Genomic DNA, 18,397 nt, shown 5'->3' with positions numbered 1-18,397 from the left:
TTACCTCAACTTCCCAGTTAGCTGCTGTTGTGTGTGTGTGTGTGTGTGTGTGTGTGCGCGCGCGTGTACCCGTGCACATGTGGGTGTGCATACTGAGTCATGTCCAACTCTTTGCAACCCCCTGGACTTTTAACCTGCCAGGCTTCTCTGTACTTGGAATTTTCCAGGCAAGAATACTGGAGTGGGTTGCCATTTTCTTCGGGATCTTCCCAACCCAGGATTGAACCCGTGTCTCCTGCATTGGCGGATGGGTTCTTTACGAGTAGCACCACCTGGGAAGCAGTTCGCTGCTAGTCACGGTTTATTGGGCTTCCCTGCTGGCTCAGATGGTAAAGAATCTGCCTGCAAGGCAGGAGACCCGGGTTTCATCACTACCCACTCCAGTATTGTTTCCTGGAGAATCCCGTGGACAGGGGAGCCTGCAGAGATATATGGTCCATAGGGTCGCAAAGCAACTTACACACACACTCCTGAAGCAACTTACACACATGCACACACACACAGAGTTTATTATAATCAATTCATTGTAATACTTGGTTGTATCACATGAAACTTATTTTATTGATTCATTTTCAAATTTTTCCTCATCTTCTCTATTCTAGATCCTCCATGAAATGATGGAAGAAATTGACTATGATCATGATGGAACAGTCTCTCTGGAGGAATGGATTCAAGGAGGCATGACAACAATTCCACTCCTTGTGCTCCTGGGCTTAGAAAATGTAAGTATTTACATAGATGGGGTAACATGGTGGTAAGTCAGTGGAGGTCTCTTTTATACATTTTGATTATAAATTCATCTATTTTCTACAATTAAGTATTTATTGAGTGCCTGATCCTTCTAATATGTATGACTCTGTGCAATTTAACAGTAGCTCCTTGTATAATAATACTTGCCATGAATATACTAGTTCATTTTAGGTATTACCTTATTATTTAATACATAATTGCTCTCTTTTCCCCACTATTTAAAGTGCAATCTAGTTTAAAAATTATTGATCTCTTTTTGTCTAATGGAAGAAACACCCGAGCATGATTGCATGCTGTGGTTCTTATCACACTCCATCCATTTCTATACTTCTCCTCATGAAGATGATCTAGTTTATTGGTAAACAAACCCGTAAGTGGAGGAGCCAATTATAATCAAGGTGGTTGACTCTATATACACGTAAGTGTAAGCATATTTTGGACATGGGCTTCCCTGTTGGCTCAGACGTTAAAGAATCTGCCTGCAATTCAGTAGACCTGGGTTTGATCCCCCTATCGGGAAGATTCTCTGTTGAAGGGAATGGCAGTCCACTCCATTATTCTTGTCTGGAGAATCCCATGGACAGAGGAGCCTGGTAGGCTATAGTCCGTGGGTCACAAAGAGTCGGACACAACTGAGCGACTAACACTCCACAGCACTCCATATATGTTGTCGTTCAGTCGCTCAGTCGTGTCCGACTCTGCGACCCCATGGACTGCATGCAGCACACCAGGCTCCCCTGCCCTTCACTATCTCCCAGAGTTTGCTCAAATTCAAGTCCATTGATGCAGTGATGCCACCTAGCCATCTGATTCTCTGTCACCTTCTTCTCCTCCTGTCCTCAATTTTTCCTAGCATCAGGGTGTTTTCCAATGAATTGGCTTTTTGCCTCAGGTGGCCAAAGTATTGGAGCTTCAACTTCAGCATCAGTCCTTCCAGTGAATATTCAGGGTTGGTTTCCTTTAGGATTGACTGGTTTGATCTCCTTGCTATCCAAGGGACTCTTGGAGTCTTCTCCAGCAGCACAATTAGAAAGCATCAATTCTTCAACGCTCAGCCTTCTTTATGGTCCAATTCTCACATCTGTACATGACTCCTGGAAAAACAGTAGCTTTGACTATATGGACCTTTGTTGGCAAAGTGATGTGTCTGCATTTTAATACGCTGTCTAGGTTTGTCATAGCTTTTCTTCCAAGGAGCAAGCATCTTTTTGTTTTCCTTACGTAGCAGTAGTTTGTCACAGTTTTTCCTTCTAATCCTGTCAATGTTTTCTCATATCACTGCCTCCAGTGGTAATTAAAACTGGTGGTTTGGGGAATAACATACCAACCTCAGATCAGAATGTGATATGATAGTGACTTTGAATCTAGAGCTTACTACCCCAGTTTGGTTGAATTTCGGTAATAGTTAATTTAAAAATTCGACACTGGATTTTTACACTTAGCTTTAATAAACAAGAATTAACTACCACATTCAGATAGTATAATGTATAATTAGATTCAAAGAGCGTTACATATGGAAGGCAGCATGGCACATGGAATAGTTAGACTTTTGAGATGCAAGATCATAGTGTTCATTGCTTCTCTGCTTTTTCAAGTATTTATTTACTGGCTGCCCTGGGTCTGTGTTGCTGTGTGGACATTCTCTAGCTGCAGAGAGGGCTGCTCTCTAGTTGCGGTGCATGGGCTTCTCACTGCAGTGGTTTCCTTGTTGCAGCTCGCATGCTCTAGAGCACAGCTTCTGTAGTTGTGGCAGCTGAGCTTAGTTGCCCTGCAGCACGGGGGACTTCCTGGACCAGGAATTGAACTGGTACCCCCTGCACTGCAAGACAGATTGTTATCCACTGAACCACCAGGGAAGCCCCTGTTACACTTCTTGTTACCAGCAATAACAGTTTTTCAAATTCAAGACTATGCTATAGTTAACTCAAGAGCCCCGATTTTTAAGTCAGTTCCCAAGAACTCTTGCAGTCTGTGTGAAATATGTGATAGTGTGTAAAAATATGTTGCACATTTTTACATATTATTTTGGGAATATATAAATGGGCTTTGGGATGGTGGAATTCATCTGTTTCATCTGGATCTTCAAATTCTTTTACATTCAGGTTAATCTTATGGGGCCCATTGGATTTTAGCAATGGTCAGAGTAGGGAAAAGTAGAATTACTAATAGATGATAAATAGGAAATTAATCTTAAGGTAAATAATTTATTAAAACAAAGATAATATCAGCCTTATTAATAGATACATAGTTCCACATTTTGAGAATTAATGAAGCAATACTTCTTGTGTCTGATGTTCTTATACTATACATAACCTAGTATCTTCTTGTAATAACTTACTATGTATCTCTGCATCAAAAATATTTGTTTCGTTTTTTAATATACCTTTGACAAAGGCATATGTAAATCAGAATATTGGGTGAAAACAGAAAATAAACTGACAAAATCTTAACTTCAGAAGGTTTGGTATATGTTCTGTACTGAAAAATAGTTGGTATGACTATTCAAGATGTTCCAATGATAGTGGTTCCTGAGAATGGAATTTTATGTTTTTAAAACTAAATTTTTTAAAAACATTTATGGAAATTCTAGTATGAGAGAAGATTTAGGAATGAGCAAGTAACTTATTTGATAATAGCAGGTTTGACAGGAACCTGGGGAATTGGAAACATCTATATTTCTAATATCCCAGAAAAAATTTGAAATAATATTTTTCTTTGGAAGACATTGCTTACAAATTTTTTACAGCTTTACTAATAAGTACAGATATTTGTGAAATTATGAACATTGCCTGGATAAATATAGTCCACAAATCTGTATGCATGTTAATTAAAAATATTTTAAACCAATATGGTATACCCCAGATACTAGAGGGCTTCCCTGGTGGCTTAGAGGGTAAAGAGTCTGCTGCAATGAGGGAGACCCAGGTTCCATACCTGGGTCGGGAAGATCCCCTGGAGAAGGCAATGGCAACCCACTCCAGTACTCTTGCCTGGAAAATCACATGGACGGAGGAGCCTGGTAGGCTACAGTCCACGGGGTCGCAGAGTCGGACATGACTGAGCGACTTCTCTTTCCTTTCCTTCCAGTTTCTAGCAGCAACTTCTTTAATTCAGGGGAATGAAAGTTCTTTGCCATTAATTTCCATCATGCTAATGTTACATAATTTACTTTATATTGATATTCTTAGATTTATAGTGTATGTGTTTCGTTAAAAGATTTTTTTGGGGGGGATGCTTCAGTTCAGTTCAGTTCAGTAACTCAGTCGTGTCCAACTCTGTGACCCCATGAACTGCAGCACGCCAGACCTCCCTGTCCATCACCAACTCCCGGAGTTCGCTCAGACTCACGTCCATCGAGTCAGTGATGCCATCCAGCCATCTCATCCTCTGTCGTCCCCTTCTCCTCCTGCCCCCAATCCCTCCCAGCATCAGAGTCTTTTCCAATGCTGCTGCTGCTTCAGTCGTGTCCGACTCTGTGCGACCCCATAGACGGCAGCTCACCAGGCTCCCCCGTCCCTGGGATTCTCCAGGCAAGAACACTGGAGTGGGTTGCCATTTCCTTCTCCAATACATGAAAGTGAAAGGTGAAAGTGAAGTCGCTCAGTCGTGTCTGACTCTTAGCGACCCCATGGACTGCAGCCTACCAGGCTCCTCCGTCCATGGGATTTTCCAAGCAAGAGTAGTGGAGTGGGGTGCCATTGCTTTCTCCGTCTTTTCCAATTCTATGCTATGCTAAGTCACTTCAGTCGTTTCCGACTCTGTGCGACCCCATAGACGGCAGCCCACCAGGCTCCCCCGTCCCTGGGATTCTCCAGGCAAGAACACTGGAGTGGGCTGCCATTTCCTTCTCCAATGCATGAAAGTGAAAAGTGAAAGTGAAGTCGCTCAGTCGTGTCCGACTCTTCGCGACCCCATGGATTGCAGCCTAACAGGCTCCTTCGTCCATGGGATTTTCCAAGCAAGTGCTTAATGGGAGAAATTCAGGGTTCAAAGAAACCTGAGCTGCGTTCCCAGTGATGGCCACTAGATGGCAGGGCTACATTGTTTAACATTTGTAGATGGCCTATGAGATTGGATGTTTTCCCTTTGAAGAACAATTCTGAGAGTGTTTTCTTCACTTCTTAAAAAAAAAAAAAAGCTGATAATGTTTTTAATATTGTCTTTTGTAAAATAGATAAGCCATTAATTATATTCACAAATCAGAGCATCTATTTGTTAAAAAGAGCTTTTTAATTCCCAGACATGGTAAGTGTTTTACAAACCAGGAATGACAACTGAGTGATGAGGGCCTTTTCTTTTTAGTAATTGAGATTTATTTCCTTTTCTGTAGGCAATTAATATGTTATATTATTACCTGTAGAGAATTTAATTCATGGAGCCATTTCCCCGGTATCCTACCCCCTACTTTTACTTTTCAGATTAGAAATCTAGAAGTTTTAGGTTGAATTCAGCCACTTAATATGAGGCCTGTCTTATTGTTGTCCTATATACTCTTGTCTATTGTCTATTATGAGCTCAGGGAGTAGATGCTAATTGATAGTGCCTGTTAAATACCACAGTGTATTTGAAAATGACCATGGTGTATGTCCCCAATTACACAGATAGAAAATTGTCCTGGGAGAACAGTCCTCACTTGTAATGTTACGCAGAGCAGCTGTGATTTTACTGGAGTTCAGTTTTCTCCACCAACAGGATCTTTAAAACTACACTGTTTTACATTATACCTATTTTGGTGCCAAAAGCAGAATCGTAGTTTATCAAAACCTTGTTCTTTATCAAATGCTAGAGGGTAAGAGTCATTTTCCTTCCCTTAGAAGGAGTCCTTCAAACTTCATGAGACCCAGTATAAAATGATATAGTCTGTCATTTGGGGGGGGGGGACATTTGATTACAATAAAAAATTTATGTATAACACTGAGTCATTCTTCCTTCAGCATTCATCTCAATTAAGAATATGTTTTTTTTTTTAATCTTACTTTGAATGGATAAAATTTATTAAAATAACTGTGTCTAGCAATAAACTCCGAATGATGACAAACTTTGCCTATTAAAGGACAGATAGCAAATAGTTTAAAGTTTGTGGGTCATAAAGTCTCTGTTGCAACTGCCAGACTGTGCCTCTGAGGTGCAAAAGCAACCACAGACAGCACCTAACTGAGAGAGCAGGGCTGTGTTCTAATAAAACTTTATTTACAAAAATAGCTTGTTGGCTATGTTTGACCCAAGGGCCATAGTTTGCTGACCCCTGATTTATTCTATTGTTATTATGCCATATCACAAATTACATATTATATATTCTGTCATAAAATACAATGAGTTTTAACTGGTTTTAAATCATTTTGGAAAGAAAAGTCTGATTTAAAAAAAAATAGATCAATTAGATCATTCCAGTAAGGACCAATGAAGAGATGATAGAATGGCAGTTAACATTATCAAATTGGCCTTCACCCTGACTTGGTTTGGAGAAGAAAATAGCAACCCATCTCCAGTATTCTTGCCTGGGAGATCCTGTGGACAGAGGAGCCTGGTGGGCTACAGTTCATGGGGTCACAAAGAGTTGGACATGACTTGGCGATTAAACAACAACAATAACCAGCTTGGTTATGAACTGACCAGGTGATTTTCTTGCTAGACAGTCATCTTCTCTGGACGTGTTCAAAGAAGTTAGTCAGGAATATCCCTTTCCTTTTCTAATATTCTTTCAGTTCAAAGGTTTGTTGTACTAGATGAACAAGATAATTAATGATGCTGTGAGCGTGTCCTAAGTTGCTCAGTCGTGTCTGACTCTCTGCGAACCTTTGTTCTGTAGCCCGCCAGGCTCCTCTGTCCATGGGATTCTCCAGGCAAGAATACTGGAGTGGGTTGCCGTTTCCTCCTCTAGAGGATCTTCCCAACCCAGGGATTGATTCCACGTCTCTTATGTCTCCTGCATTGGCAGGCAGGTTCTTTACCACTCGAGCCACCTGGGAAGCCCCAATTAATGATGCTCCAATTCCTGAAATCTTTGATCTGGGATCATTGTTAGATTTTTCAAAGAAAGTTTCTAAATTCACACTATCATAAAAACTGGAATACAGATTTAAATAGAAGCCTGGCTTAAAATAAGGATACCTTAAATTCTTAGTCTTGGATTGTTGGTGCCAAATCTGGCCTGTGTGATTTTTGAATGGTTATTTATTTTGACTTCTTTATTTTTGTTCAGAGTCCTGGTTTTTAAACCCTATAGGCAGTTTACAGTGTAAACTTTGCCATTGTTTTTAATGTTTTGGTATATGTATTTTTGTGCCTGATTCAATAAAGTAAAAGTATTGTTTGGTTTGATTTCTGATGAAGATTGTCCCCTGGTGAATATGAATGGAGAGCAGAAGATGATGTATTCTAAGCTGTATTTGGAAAAGTAATGTTTCACACTCTATTTTTTTAATTTGGTTGCAGTGTTGCTCTGCTGTTTATACATTGCTCAATCAGGAAAGGAGTTATGAAGCTGGATAAATGCAACCATTCTTGAGATTCCACATCAGGTCATTCAAGGAAAATAACCATGTGATGTTACAGTCTGTTGAATTGGCATTTGAACCATAAGATTATCAGGGTCTGAGCCTGATTTCAGAATGTGCGATCTGGAGAAGGATAGTTGGTTGTAGCTCTGCTCAGAATTTTAAAACTTCTCTCTACATTTTCTTTTTGTCTAAAGGGCAGTTTCTTTTGTATTGTTATATTTTTTTGAGACCTTGAACAGAAAAGTAAGATAATTTAATGGTGCTTATTGTTGATTGAGTTGGAATCCATTTGCAACCTTAGCTCTCTATGTGTTGTAATTGAAGGCAGTTGAAATGAGCTTAGCAGGGGAATGGGAGCATTCTGGCTTTGACATCAGTGAAATTTCTCCATGACATTTTTAGAAAAGGTGTGTGTGTGTGTGTGTGTGTGTAGGTTGCTTATTTGTGTCCGACTCTTTGCAACCCCATAGACTGTAGCCCACCAGGCCCCTCCACCCATGGGGTTCTCCAGGCAAGAACACTGGAGTGGGTTGCCGTTTCTTTCTCCATCTTTAGAACATAATGATATTTATAACATTCCTAGTTCACTTGAGCACTATGTACAATCCTGGAGGTATTTAAGGGGAAAAAGCTAAAACTTTACAAATCACTAGATAAAGAAATAGTTTTCAATATTTTCCAAAGAGCATTCTTCTCTTTGAAACTTCCTTTTGACTTAAAAGGTCAAAAGGAATTAAAAGGTGAGGAAGACCCTGATGCCGCTCTGAATTTTCCTGGATTTCATTAAACATTTCTCTGACGTCAGCACAGAACTGAACTACTTCATTATAAAATACAGTGTTTACTAAATATCAGGAATACATTTTTGTTAAGAGTAATGTCTAATGATGGAAAAAATAGAACACAATTTTTATGAAATAAGCCATTTTAAATCTACAAACATCCTTCTCAAATCTTTTAGCTGAAATGCTGGGATGTTACACAACTCAACCCAATGATGGTAATAATATTTGCTGTTTATGTAACACCAATCTTCTGAGGAGCTAAATTGACTTCACAGGTATTGTATAATGAAACCTCACAGCACGGTCTGGGTGAGGAAAGTGGTTACTGTCATTTTATTAGAGAGGAAAATAAAGGTGAAATGGCTTATCCACATTTTCATCAGAGGCCAGGAATCAAGCCTTCCAGATTGGCTCTTCATTGCTTTTTTAGAAAAATGAATTCCTTTCTATGACAATAAATATTTATTTGCAATAGAAGTACTAATAGGCATATGCTGTCCCCGCTGATGGAATATAGTAAGGGGCCCATCCTCCCCCGCCCCCACCAAGTTTACCATCTAAATAAGACAAACAAGACAAGACATGAAAATACAGAGCGTTGGAGTGTAATTTGCACTGCTGAGAAGTAGTTGGCTCCTGGTTTCAATTTCTTCTCTTGAAGTCACATACATATTTCATCCTTTGCATAGTTTGGCAATGTATCCGGCTAAGAGCTATAAAGCTATTTAATTTGTTTTTGGTAAAGCGTTTTATGTCTGGATAATGGATTTGTACATCAGTGACAGCCTGTAACATGGCTAAGTGTTCTGATTGACAGAACACCCACGTTCAGACTTGTTTATTTTTTGATAAGGAAAATGCCAGCTAACTTAGTCCATATGTGTTCTTCCACGGGAGGAGGCTTATTCACATGGAATGGACACTCATTTAAAAATAAAATGACAGGGATTATGAGAACAGTCATACATATGAGAACTAAATTTTCCTTTCTCTTTTTCACTTAAAAATTTTTTTTAAGCATTGATCCTATCAACATTTAATGCTAAATTTATCAATATATATTAAAAAAATTTATCTCTTAATCTTTTAGTATCAGGCTACCTTATTCTTATTTGAAAGAATAGAAAAATTTTAAATATAGACAGTTTATTATAAACTATAGCAGAATTAAGCAAATATATAAAGCTTTCCCACCTGGCCTTCCCAGGTGACTCGGTAAAGAATCCTCCTGTCAATGAAGAAGATGCAAGAGTAACAGGTTTGATCCCCAGGTTGGGAAGATCCCCTGGAGAAGGAAATGGCAACCCACTCCAGTATTCTTACTGGGGAAATGCCAAGGAGAGGAGCCTGGCAGGCTACATGGGGGTCACAAGGAATCCGACACGACTAAGTACATGCTTGCGTAAAGCATTCCATTCATATAACGAAGATACTAGAAATCTTATGACTCAAGCAAACCAGAATTGGATTCAGAAATTACTATAAAAGCTATTTCTTAAGTTTTGGGGGAAACAATGAAACCCCATTGTCTTGAGATGTCCTCTCCATGACACCTTCTGCAGAAGTGCTTTTGTGGAGAGCTTGTGAGTCTTTTGTTGGGAAAATGAAGCTGAGTATTATCAAGAACTGTGAAGGTTCTAAGAGTTACCTATTTGTATGTGAACAAATGAACTTGCCACAGTTCTGTGGGTGCTGGCAGAGGACGTGAGTGTCTGGGTCAGAAACCAAGATTGCTGTCTCACCGCAAAGAAGCAGTAAGAGTCTCAGAGCTGATCTAGCTCTCCAGGCCTGCAAAGTCTCTTGGGGTGATGCAGAGGCCCAAGTAACAACATCAAAGCCGAGAACTCTCTGGCTTGGGGTAACTAAAGTGAAATGAAAAGTGTTAGTCACTCAGTCATGTTTGACTCGGCAACCCCATGGACTGTAGCCCACCAGATTCCTCTGACCATGGGATTCTCCAGGCAAGAATACTGGAGTGAGTAGCCATTTCATTCTCCAAGGGATCTTCTTCAGCCATGCATCAAACCCAGGTCTCCCGTGTTGCAGGCAGATTCTTTTCGGTCTGAGCCACCGGGGAAGCTATTATCATATGCAGTAAACAAGCTTGCTTAACCTTTGTCTATAAAAGAGAGATTATTTTCATTATATCAGACTGTAAGTAAACCTGCCCTCTGCTCTGGAGGGAGATATGTCTCTACAATGCAAGGCTGTACGTTGTTGAAAGAGGACAGTTCTTCTGCTTACAAAATGTGCAGATGATCAAGAGACCCATGGAGAACTATCTCCCAGGAAGCATTTCCATTAATGCTTCATATTATGATGCAAATTTGACATTTCTGGTTCTAATGTAAGAATTAGTTACTATGAATTTAATTGAGTGCTTCAAATCTGGTGGTTTATGTCTTGACTAGGAATAGGAAAAAGTGGTCAGGAAGCATTACTATTAATATTGTATTATTTAGAGAAACAAGATGATCAGGACATGTTTATATTATTTCACTCCCACAGAATTTGTATTAGTGACTCAGTGCATAATAGGTGCTCAAAAAATTATTAGGTCTGTGTGTTCCAAGAAATATGGCAACTTGACTGACCTGAAGAATTGAGACCTGCAGTGGTTTCTATAGAATCCCAATAAATGATGTCTAAAATTAATCTGAGTTGGATACAATTTGGTGAATGATGTACAAGGAGTATATGTTAATACAGAAAATGATGGTGAAAAAAGTGATAAATATATAGTAACTTCATTTAATATCTTGACCTCCTTGTAAGGAATTCAAGAGATTTGTAAGCATCCTATTATTTTGTTTTCCTTCAGTGTTGGACGATGCAGATGTAATTAGGTGTCCGATAGAGGATAGCTATTGTGATATTATATAGAATTTTAGAAGAATAAATGATAATTACAGTTTTGCCAAGATTTTGGATTAATTAACTCAGGATTTTATTGTGGTAAAAAATGATAGAGATTGTTACGAATAAAGACAATAACAGTGTTAATATTTTGCCATTTTTTCTATGAAATTAAATTCATTCATATTTTTTATTTTCTTTTTTTTATTTCAGTTATTTATTAGTGGATATTCAATTTATTATTTTACGAAAAATGCTAGTAACTGAAAAAGAAGTTTTATTATTGTAGCCTACTTTTGAATACACTATTGTTCCAAATTGGAATAAAACTATGGGTATATGAACAATTGGGCTTCCTCAGTGGTTCAGTGGTAAAGAATCTGCCTGCCAACCAGGAGACACGGTTTCGATCTCTGGGTCCGGAAGATTCCCCTGGAGAAGGAAATGGCAACCCACTCCAGTTTTCTTGCTTAGGAAATGCCATGGACAGAGGAGCCTGGCAGGCTATGGTCCATAGTGTCACAAAGTCAGACATGACTTAGTGACTAAACTCAACAGTATTATGAACACTTGTCATCCTCTTCTCTTTGACACAACTGAGCGACTAACACTTCACTTCCTCTTTTTTTTTTTTGAAAAGTACCCTAAATGGTGTAGTGAATTCTAAATCCTAATATTTGGGTTATTCGGACTTCCTGATGGAGACAAGGAAATTGTTTGGTGAGAGATGTTAATCATCAAAGGAAATACTCGGACAAGTGTCAGGAAATGCCATGGTCACAGCCAAACACACACATGCTTCTACTATTACTTATCCTGTTAGTATGCCCATATCTTACTTAAACCATTCATGTTTTGCAAAAGAGAAGTAAAGAAAAAATTAATTAGAGCCTTACAAATACTTATTTTTAAAATTTAACTATTGGAGACATACAAAAATATATGAATGTAAATTATAACATGTAAGGAATCCCCCAACTGAAGCCTTAGAATACCATCAGTAACTTACTTTTAAGTCTTATGTTTTCATCCCATCCTACCCCTCTGCTTCCTTATAAGAAAGACCTAATCACCATCATGAAATTTGTATATTCCTACTATTAAGCAAGGCTATGGAGCTACCCTGGTAGCTCAGTCAGTAAAGAATCTGCCTGCAGTGCAGGAGACCCAGGTTTGATCCTTTGGTCTGGAAGATCAAATGTTAATATATTCTGTCTAGGCTTTCACCTCTCAGAATCTTCCACTCAAGAATATTTTGTCTTTCTTTATTCACATATTTGTTTATGGAATTGTCCTAAAAATAAGATATCCAGGTGAGGCAGACAAGCCTCTGTTCTCAGCAGTGCTCAGTTGGGCTGACCGTGATGCTGATTCGGGACCTCCTGTTGAACTGTTGACATTAGGTGAGAATCTGTGGGTTGCTGTAGCATCTGAGATTTGTTAGCAGGATCTCATTCCACTAGAGCACATGTGTTTTTCTAGACTCTGTGGCGATCTTGCAGAAAGTCAGGGATGAAATAACAGATTGTCTTCAAATGCTGCCGTCCAGCTCTGAATTTTATTGGCATTTTCTTATTCCACTGTTTATTTCATTAAGTGAAATCTGTTTCTCTTACGTCCCGTGCAGAATGTGAAGGATGACGGACAGCATGTGTGGCGACTCAAGCACTTTAACAAACCTGCCTACTGCAATCTTTGCCTGAACATGCTGATCGGAGTAGGGAAGCAGGGCCTCTGCTGCTCCTGTGAGTATGTTTCCTTTGCCTGGACATCATCACCTCCGGTGAGGAAAGGTTGATTTCATGGCACAGTCCCATTTGCAGACAGAGTCAAGAAATTAACCTGACCCTTCCTGTACCTATGATTTATGTCTCCCTGTAATATGTTTCTGAAGGCTTAGGTCATTCTAGTTTTAACTTCCTTCAGTTTTGGAAAGCCCTCTCCTTGGGAAAGGAATAAGGACATTTTCCAACTCACAAGCCATTTTCTTTCCACTGTAATTTAGTTTATTCATGATTCTCATTGCTTCTGCGAGTATTAGGAAAATTTCCACTGGCCTCTCATACTTATATCTTACATTTACACATATTTGTCCTTTTTTCCCCAAGTTAGTTGCTTTATTCACATTGTTTTCCTATAATGAGCTTATTCCTTTTAGTCTTTTAAAAATAATTACATGATCGTGTGTGTCTGATGTATAGAACAGTCTTTTGGACTCTGTGGGAGAGGGAGAGGGTGGGATGATTTGGGAGAATGGCATTGAAATATGTATAATATCATATATGAAACGAGTCGCCAGTCCAGGTTCGATGCATGATACTGGACGCTTGGGGCTGGTGCACTGGGACGACCCAGAGGGATGGTAGGGGGAGGGAGGAGGGAGGAGGGTTTGGGATGGGGAACACATGTATACCTGTGGCAGATTCATTTTGATATATGGCAAAACCAATACAATATTGTAAAGTTAAATAAAGTAAAATTTAAAAAAATAAATAAATAAAAATAATTACATGATCAGTTTGCACTCAGATTAAGAAATCACAAGGAATAAAAACTAACCTTGTACCTCAGACACATGAGTTTTAATTCTATCATGGAGAAGTTCTTCATATATGGTTAACAGGTATTAGAATGCAAAGTTTTGCCCGTTCATGAATTGCAGCCATTATTTTTATTTCAGCACACTTAACTTTGCAATATTTATTTTCTTCTACGAAATACTGCCCACTGGAATTTTCAGATAATGCTTGCATCAATTTATAAAAGGCACTTAAGAATTTTTAAACCAACAGCATGTACTCCTGAGGAACTTTTGCATTCTGTGATACTTCTGCTAAAACAGGGGGAATACTGAGTCCTCCTCACTAAGGGTGACTTTGTCTCAGTCCAGCACATTGTCCAACCAAACCCTCGTCTGCAGTGTATGTTCACAAAACCTGTCAGGTTTATTGGACACATCCCATTTTTGTGCATTTATAATAAATCTAATTTCTTACCTGGCTTCCATATAATACATACTTTTCAGATATTAATTTTAGCTAATGGCTTCTTTGGTAGCATAATTGGGAGAAGACTTTCAGATGTTTTATTTGACATTAAAAACCATATTTTAGGATGCTTTTAAATGTTTACAGATTTTGATAAAGTAACATAAAATTATGTCATACCACTTCAGAGGGCTGTTTCTGGTGGCCACACTTAAGAGGCTGGTTACCCCATAACATTCTCCATGTACAAAGGAAGTACTTTATTTTCAAGGATTTATTATTTTTAAGGAAAATAATTTTTCAGAGTATTTTCTATTGATGGGAGCTTATGAAACAAAATGGTAATTCTCAAATAATGTGGGCAGTGTCATGTAAGAGTGAGAATCTTACTCACAAATTCTAACTGGTAAGTGTAGCAAATGTAATATACAACATTATTACCATTAGGGAAGGGAAGAGAAACTATATTTTCTTCCTCACTGTTGCCAAAGGGAGTCACAGATGTGGCTATTGGGGAAGAGTTTTACTATATAAGTATTATGTGAACTTAGTATTTTTTTCATTCTAATTCCATGCAGTGGTTAATTTCTTTTTGTTTTGTTGAGAGAGCTACCTGGTTGCTTTTTTACTTAATTTTTATTCCCTGTATTTATGCATTTGTTACTCTTAATTAGAAACCAGTATTTTATTAAAGAATATCTTTATAAGACCCTGAGTTATACTCAAAATCAAGCCATGTAGTGATTTACAGATGCCAATAAACTGTATATGTTGGCTTTATGTCACATTTTACACACACACACCCATATATATATTTGTATTTGTGAATATATGCATATTTGTGTTTAGTCGCTCAGTCGTGTCTGACTCTTTGGAAATCCATGGACTATAGCCTGCCAGGCTCCTCTGTCCATGGGGATTCTTCAGCCAAGAGTATTGGAATGCGTTGCCCTGCCCTCCTCCAGGGAATCTTCCCAACCCAGGGATTGAACCCAGGTCTCCAGCATTGCAGATGGATTCTTTACCATCTGAGCCACCAAGGAAACCCATACATATTCGCATATACATATTAATTTTGTGTATATATATATATACACAAAATATAAATATATATACACATGTATATCTTTGTATATGTGTATATATACACATTTGTACATATATATTAATTTTTGCATCTATATATCATAAAATACATACATACACATGCACACATGCATGCTCACGCACACACACACACACACACACACACATCCCATATGCTGTCTAGCAAAGGTTTTTCCTTTTGGAGACAGATTGCCATGATGGCTATGAAGGATGAAGTTTAACTGAAGGCCTGGCATGTATGAGGAAATCTATTCTCTGGAAATAGACTAACCAGCTATTTAAGATTTAGATAAATCAATAGACAAAACAGCAGAAACTCATGGGCTTTTACTCCCATGCCTGCCAGCTGCTCTCATGCCTATACTCTGTAAAATATAGATCTTTTCCTTCTAACAAATGACACCAAGCCATTTGGCAGTCATCAATTTGTCTTTAATATTTTTGTCATCTGGGAATTATTGTGAAAAATTTGAGTGAGGCCTGATTTAATTAAGCATTTCCTGCTATGCCATGGTAGAAGAGTCTTGGTTTTTCACATGCGTAATATTTCCTGTACTAATTGGCCTTTTGTATTCCATGGTCAAAACAGTAGACTTGGACTTTTTCTTGATGCCGCTGATTGGATTGATTAGGGAGCAGCGGCTATGAAACAAGGTTCTGTTAATGTCACTCTTTCTCTGTAAAATTGCAGTCTGGGCCAGGATGAGCTCTGAATTTGTGTATGTGTTTTCTTACAGTTTGCAAGTACACAGTCCATGAGCGCTGCGTGGCTAGAGCGCCTCCTTCATGTATCAAGACTTACGTGAAGTCCAAGAAGAACACTGATGTGAGTGCATGGCCATGCTGGCTTTGGGAGTGTGTTGTTAATGGATGCTTCTTCTCACTGCAGTGCTCTCGTTCTGTTCTAGGTGATGCATCATTACTGGGTTGAAGGCAACTGCCCAACCAAGTGTGATAAGTGCCACAAAACGGTCAAATGTTACCAGGGCTTGACGGGACTGCATTGTGTTTGGTGTCAGATCACAGTGAGTAACATCAGAGAATGTATCTCTTCCACTCACTCCTGATGCACACGCCGTGTCCCATGCTCTCTGATGAGTCTTAGAAGGCCATCTTGACTTTAGACTAAGTCCAAGTTAGCATAGCATCATGGGAGCCACTCATCTCATGTGTGGCTCCCAAAGGGATAAAGGTCAGAGTCGAATTTGACCTCAGAGGGTCCAGAATTTTAGAGCTAACCTTAGAGATAGTACTGTCATGAGGCTTTCAAACTGTGCTCTGTGGAGTTCTAGAAAGGTAACAAGGCACCGTGGCTGTGAATGGGCAGTGAGCTTGGAATATTGACTGGGTAGAGCTCAGCTAGCTCTCTGCCCTGAAACTCTATTTTGGTAGAATTTATTATTCTACATATTCTGTATTTATTTTGAGTGTAGAATCTATTAGGCTTAAAAAGGATAGAACCATGAATAATGTGATTCAAAGACTTAATTTTATAGTGAAGATACTAAGACCAAGAAAATTTAAGCAAATCATTAATGACCACACAGCTCAGTAGAGATGCAGGCGTGTCCATATTTTAGTTCTTGATGATTCTAAGAACTCACTTAACCCTTATTTACAATGTGTTGTTGTCTTGCTCTTTCATTAAGTCATAGATTGAGGGATACAGGTGTGGATGTAAATGCTAACCATGAATGGCATTTACAATGAAGAAAGGTCACTTGGTCTTTCCTGGGAAATCTTTGCACTCTCCCTGGCTTGCATAATTGAAAAAGCTGCTTCAAATAACTTCTGGGATAAACATATTTATTAGGTGGTACCTCTAGTATTTCCTGTTGTATTTCTGGAAACTAATTAGAATGCACATTTTTAAGAATAACTATTTTTTTACCATTTAGTACAAAACATTTATGGGGCTGAAGTTTCCCTCCATTGACTTTGTTTTCTCTTTACACCTAGTGTATGGGTCATCTTATTTATAGGACAAATTGTTCTTGCATTGTGGGAATTAAACAGTAGAGAGCAGTGTATCACTTAAGCAAATAAGTTTCTGTGTAGTGCCCCTGAGCAGTCCTCCCCAACACACACACCATTTAAAAATTTTCGTAAGTACACATACACACACACATACACACGGGATAATGAGAAAAACAAACTGTGACTTGTATTTCAAAAGTACAATTAAGTACTTTTTTTTTTAATGAACACATTTTCTTCAATCATTTTCAGCTATTACTCAGTTAAATTATATTTACATTTGAAATTTCCTCAATTTTGAAAGACAGTTTTATTTTTTTGAAGTGATTGGGTATTATAATAAAACGTCTAACAATGATTTAAACTATACACGTGAATTACTTAAACACATTGATTTCTCAGTTTTAAGAAGACCATACCTATTTTATTTATTAAAAACCTTGTGCTCATTAAAATATTAGTTTTCTTTTCTAAGCGTCTATACAAAATTTAATTTTTGTTTCAGATCTTATATAACTCTATTCCTCTTATTTTCCCCACGGAGTACATTTTTGTTAGTTATATCTTTTACTGCAAACTGAATTTGGAGAATATCAGAATTTGTTTCTTCCTTGTATTTCAAGTTATTTCCCATCATTAATACATTTCAAATGTGTTTTTTTTTTCCCATTTTCAATTTCTTTTTTTTTATTGGAGTATAGTTGCATTAAAATGCTGTGTTAGTAGTCTCTGCTGTACAGCAAAGTGAATCAGCTCTATGTATACATACAGTCCCTCTTTTTTGGATTTCTTTTTCATTTAGGTCACCACAGAGCACTGAGTAGAGTTCCCTGTTCTATGTAGTTGGTTATCATTAGTTGTCTATTTTATACATGGTAGTGCATATATCGGAGAAGGCAATGGCACCCCACTCCAGTACTCTTGCCTGGAAAATCCCATGGATGGAGGAGCCTGGTGGGCTGCAGTCCATGGGGTTGCTAAGAGTCGGACACAACTGAGCAACTTCACTTTCACTTTTCCATTTCATGCATTGGAGAAGGAAATGGCAACCCACTCCAGTGTTCTTGCCTGGAGAATCCCAGGGGCGGGGGAGCCTGGTGGGCTGCCATCTATGGGGTCGCACAGAGTCGGACACGACTGAAGCAACTTAGCAGCAGCAGCAGTGTATATATGTCAGTTCCTATCTCCCAATCCATTCCACCTACCCTTCCCTTCTTTTTTTTATTTTATTTTTTAGCTTTACAATATTGTATTGGTTTTGCCATATATCAACATGAATCTGCCACAGGTATACACGTGTTCCCCATCCCTCCCTTCTTGGTATCCGTACATTTGTTCTCTATGTCTGTGTCTCTATTCCTTCTTTGCTCATAAGTCCATCTGCCCCACCGTGTATTTGTGTTAATATACAACGTTTGGTTTTCTCTTTCTGACT

The 18,397-nt window shown here is 38.5% G+C and overlaps 1 protein-coding gene across 8 annotated transcripts in view; it reads left to right on the top strand.

The window, feature by feature from the left end:
• Positions 1 to 18,397, top strand: part of DGKB (diacylglycerol kinase beta) — an 870,186-nt gene that overhangs the window by 261,064 nt on the left and 590,725 nt on the right. For all 8 annotated transcript variants that reach the window (XM_019958478.2, XM_019958484.2, XM_019958481.2 and 5 more), the window contains 4 exons: positions 603 to 722; positions 12,519 to 12,636; positions 15,723 to 15,811; positions 15,894 to 16,010. In XM_019958478.2, the coding sequence (XP_019814037.1) occupies positions 603 to 722; positions 12,519 to 12,636; positions 15,723 to 15,811; positions 15,894 to 16,010 (444 nt within the window). The remainder of the gene's footprint in view (positions 1 to 602; positions 723 to 12,518; positions 12,637 to 15,722; positions 15,812 to 15,893; positions 16,011 to 18,397) is intronic.

The sequence above is a fragment of the Bos indicus genome, chromosome 4 (assembly GCF_029378745.1).
Source record: "Bos indicus isolate NIAB-ARS_2022 breed Sahiwal x Tharparkar chromosome 4, NIAB-ARS_B.indTharparkar_mat_pri_1.0, whole genome shotgun sequence".
In the NCBI taxonomy this organism is placed as follows: Eukaryota; Metazoa; Chordata; class Mammalia; order Artiodactyla; family Bovidae; genus Bos; species Bos indicus.
This window is presented reverse-complemented; position numbering and strand designations above follow the sequence as displayed.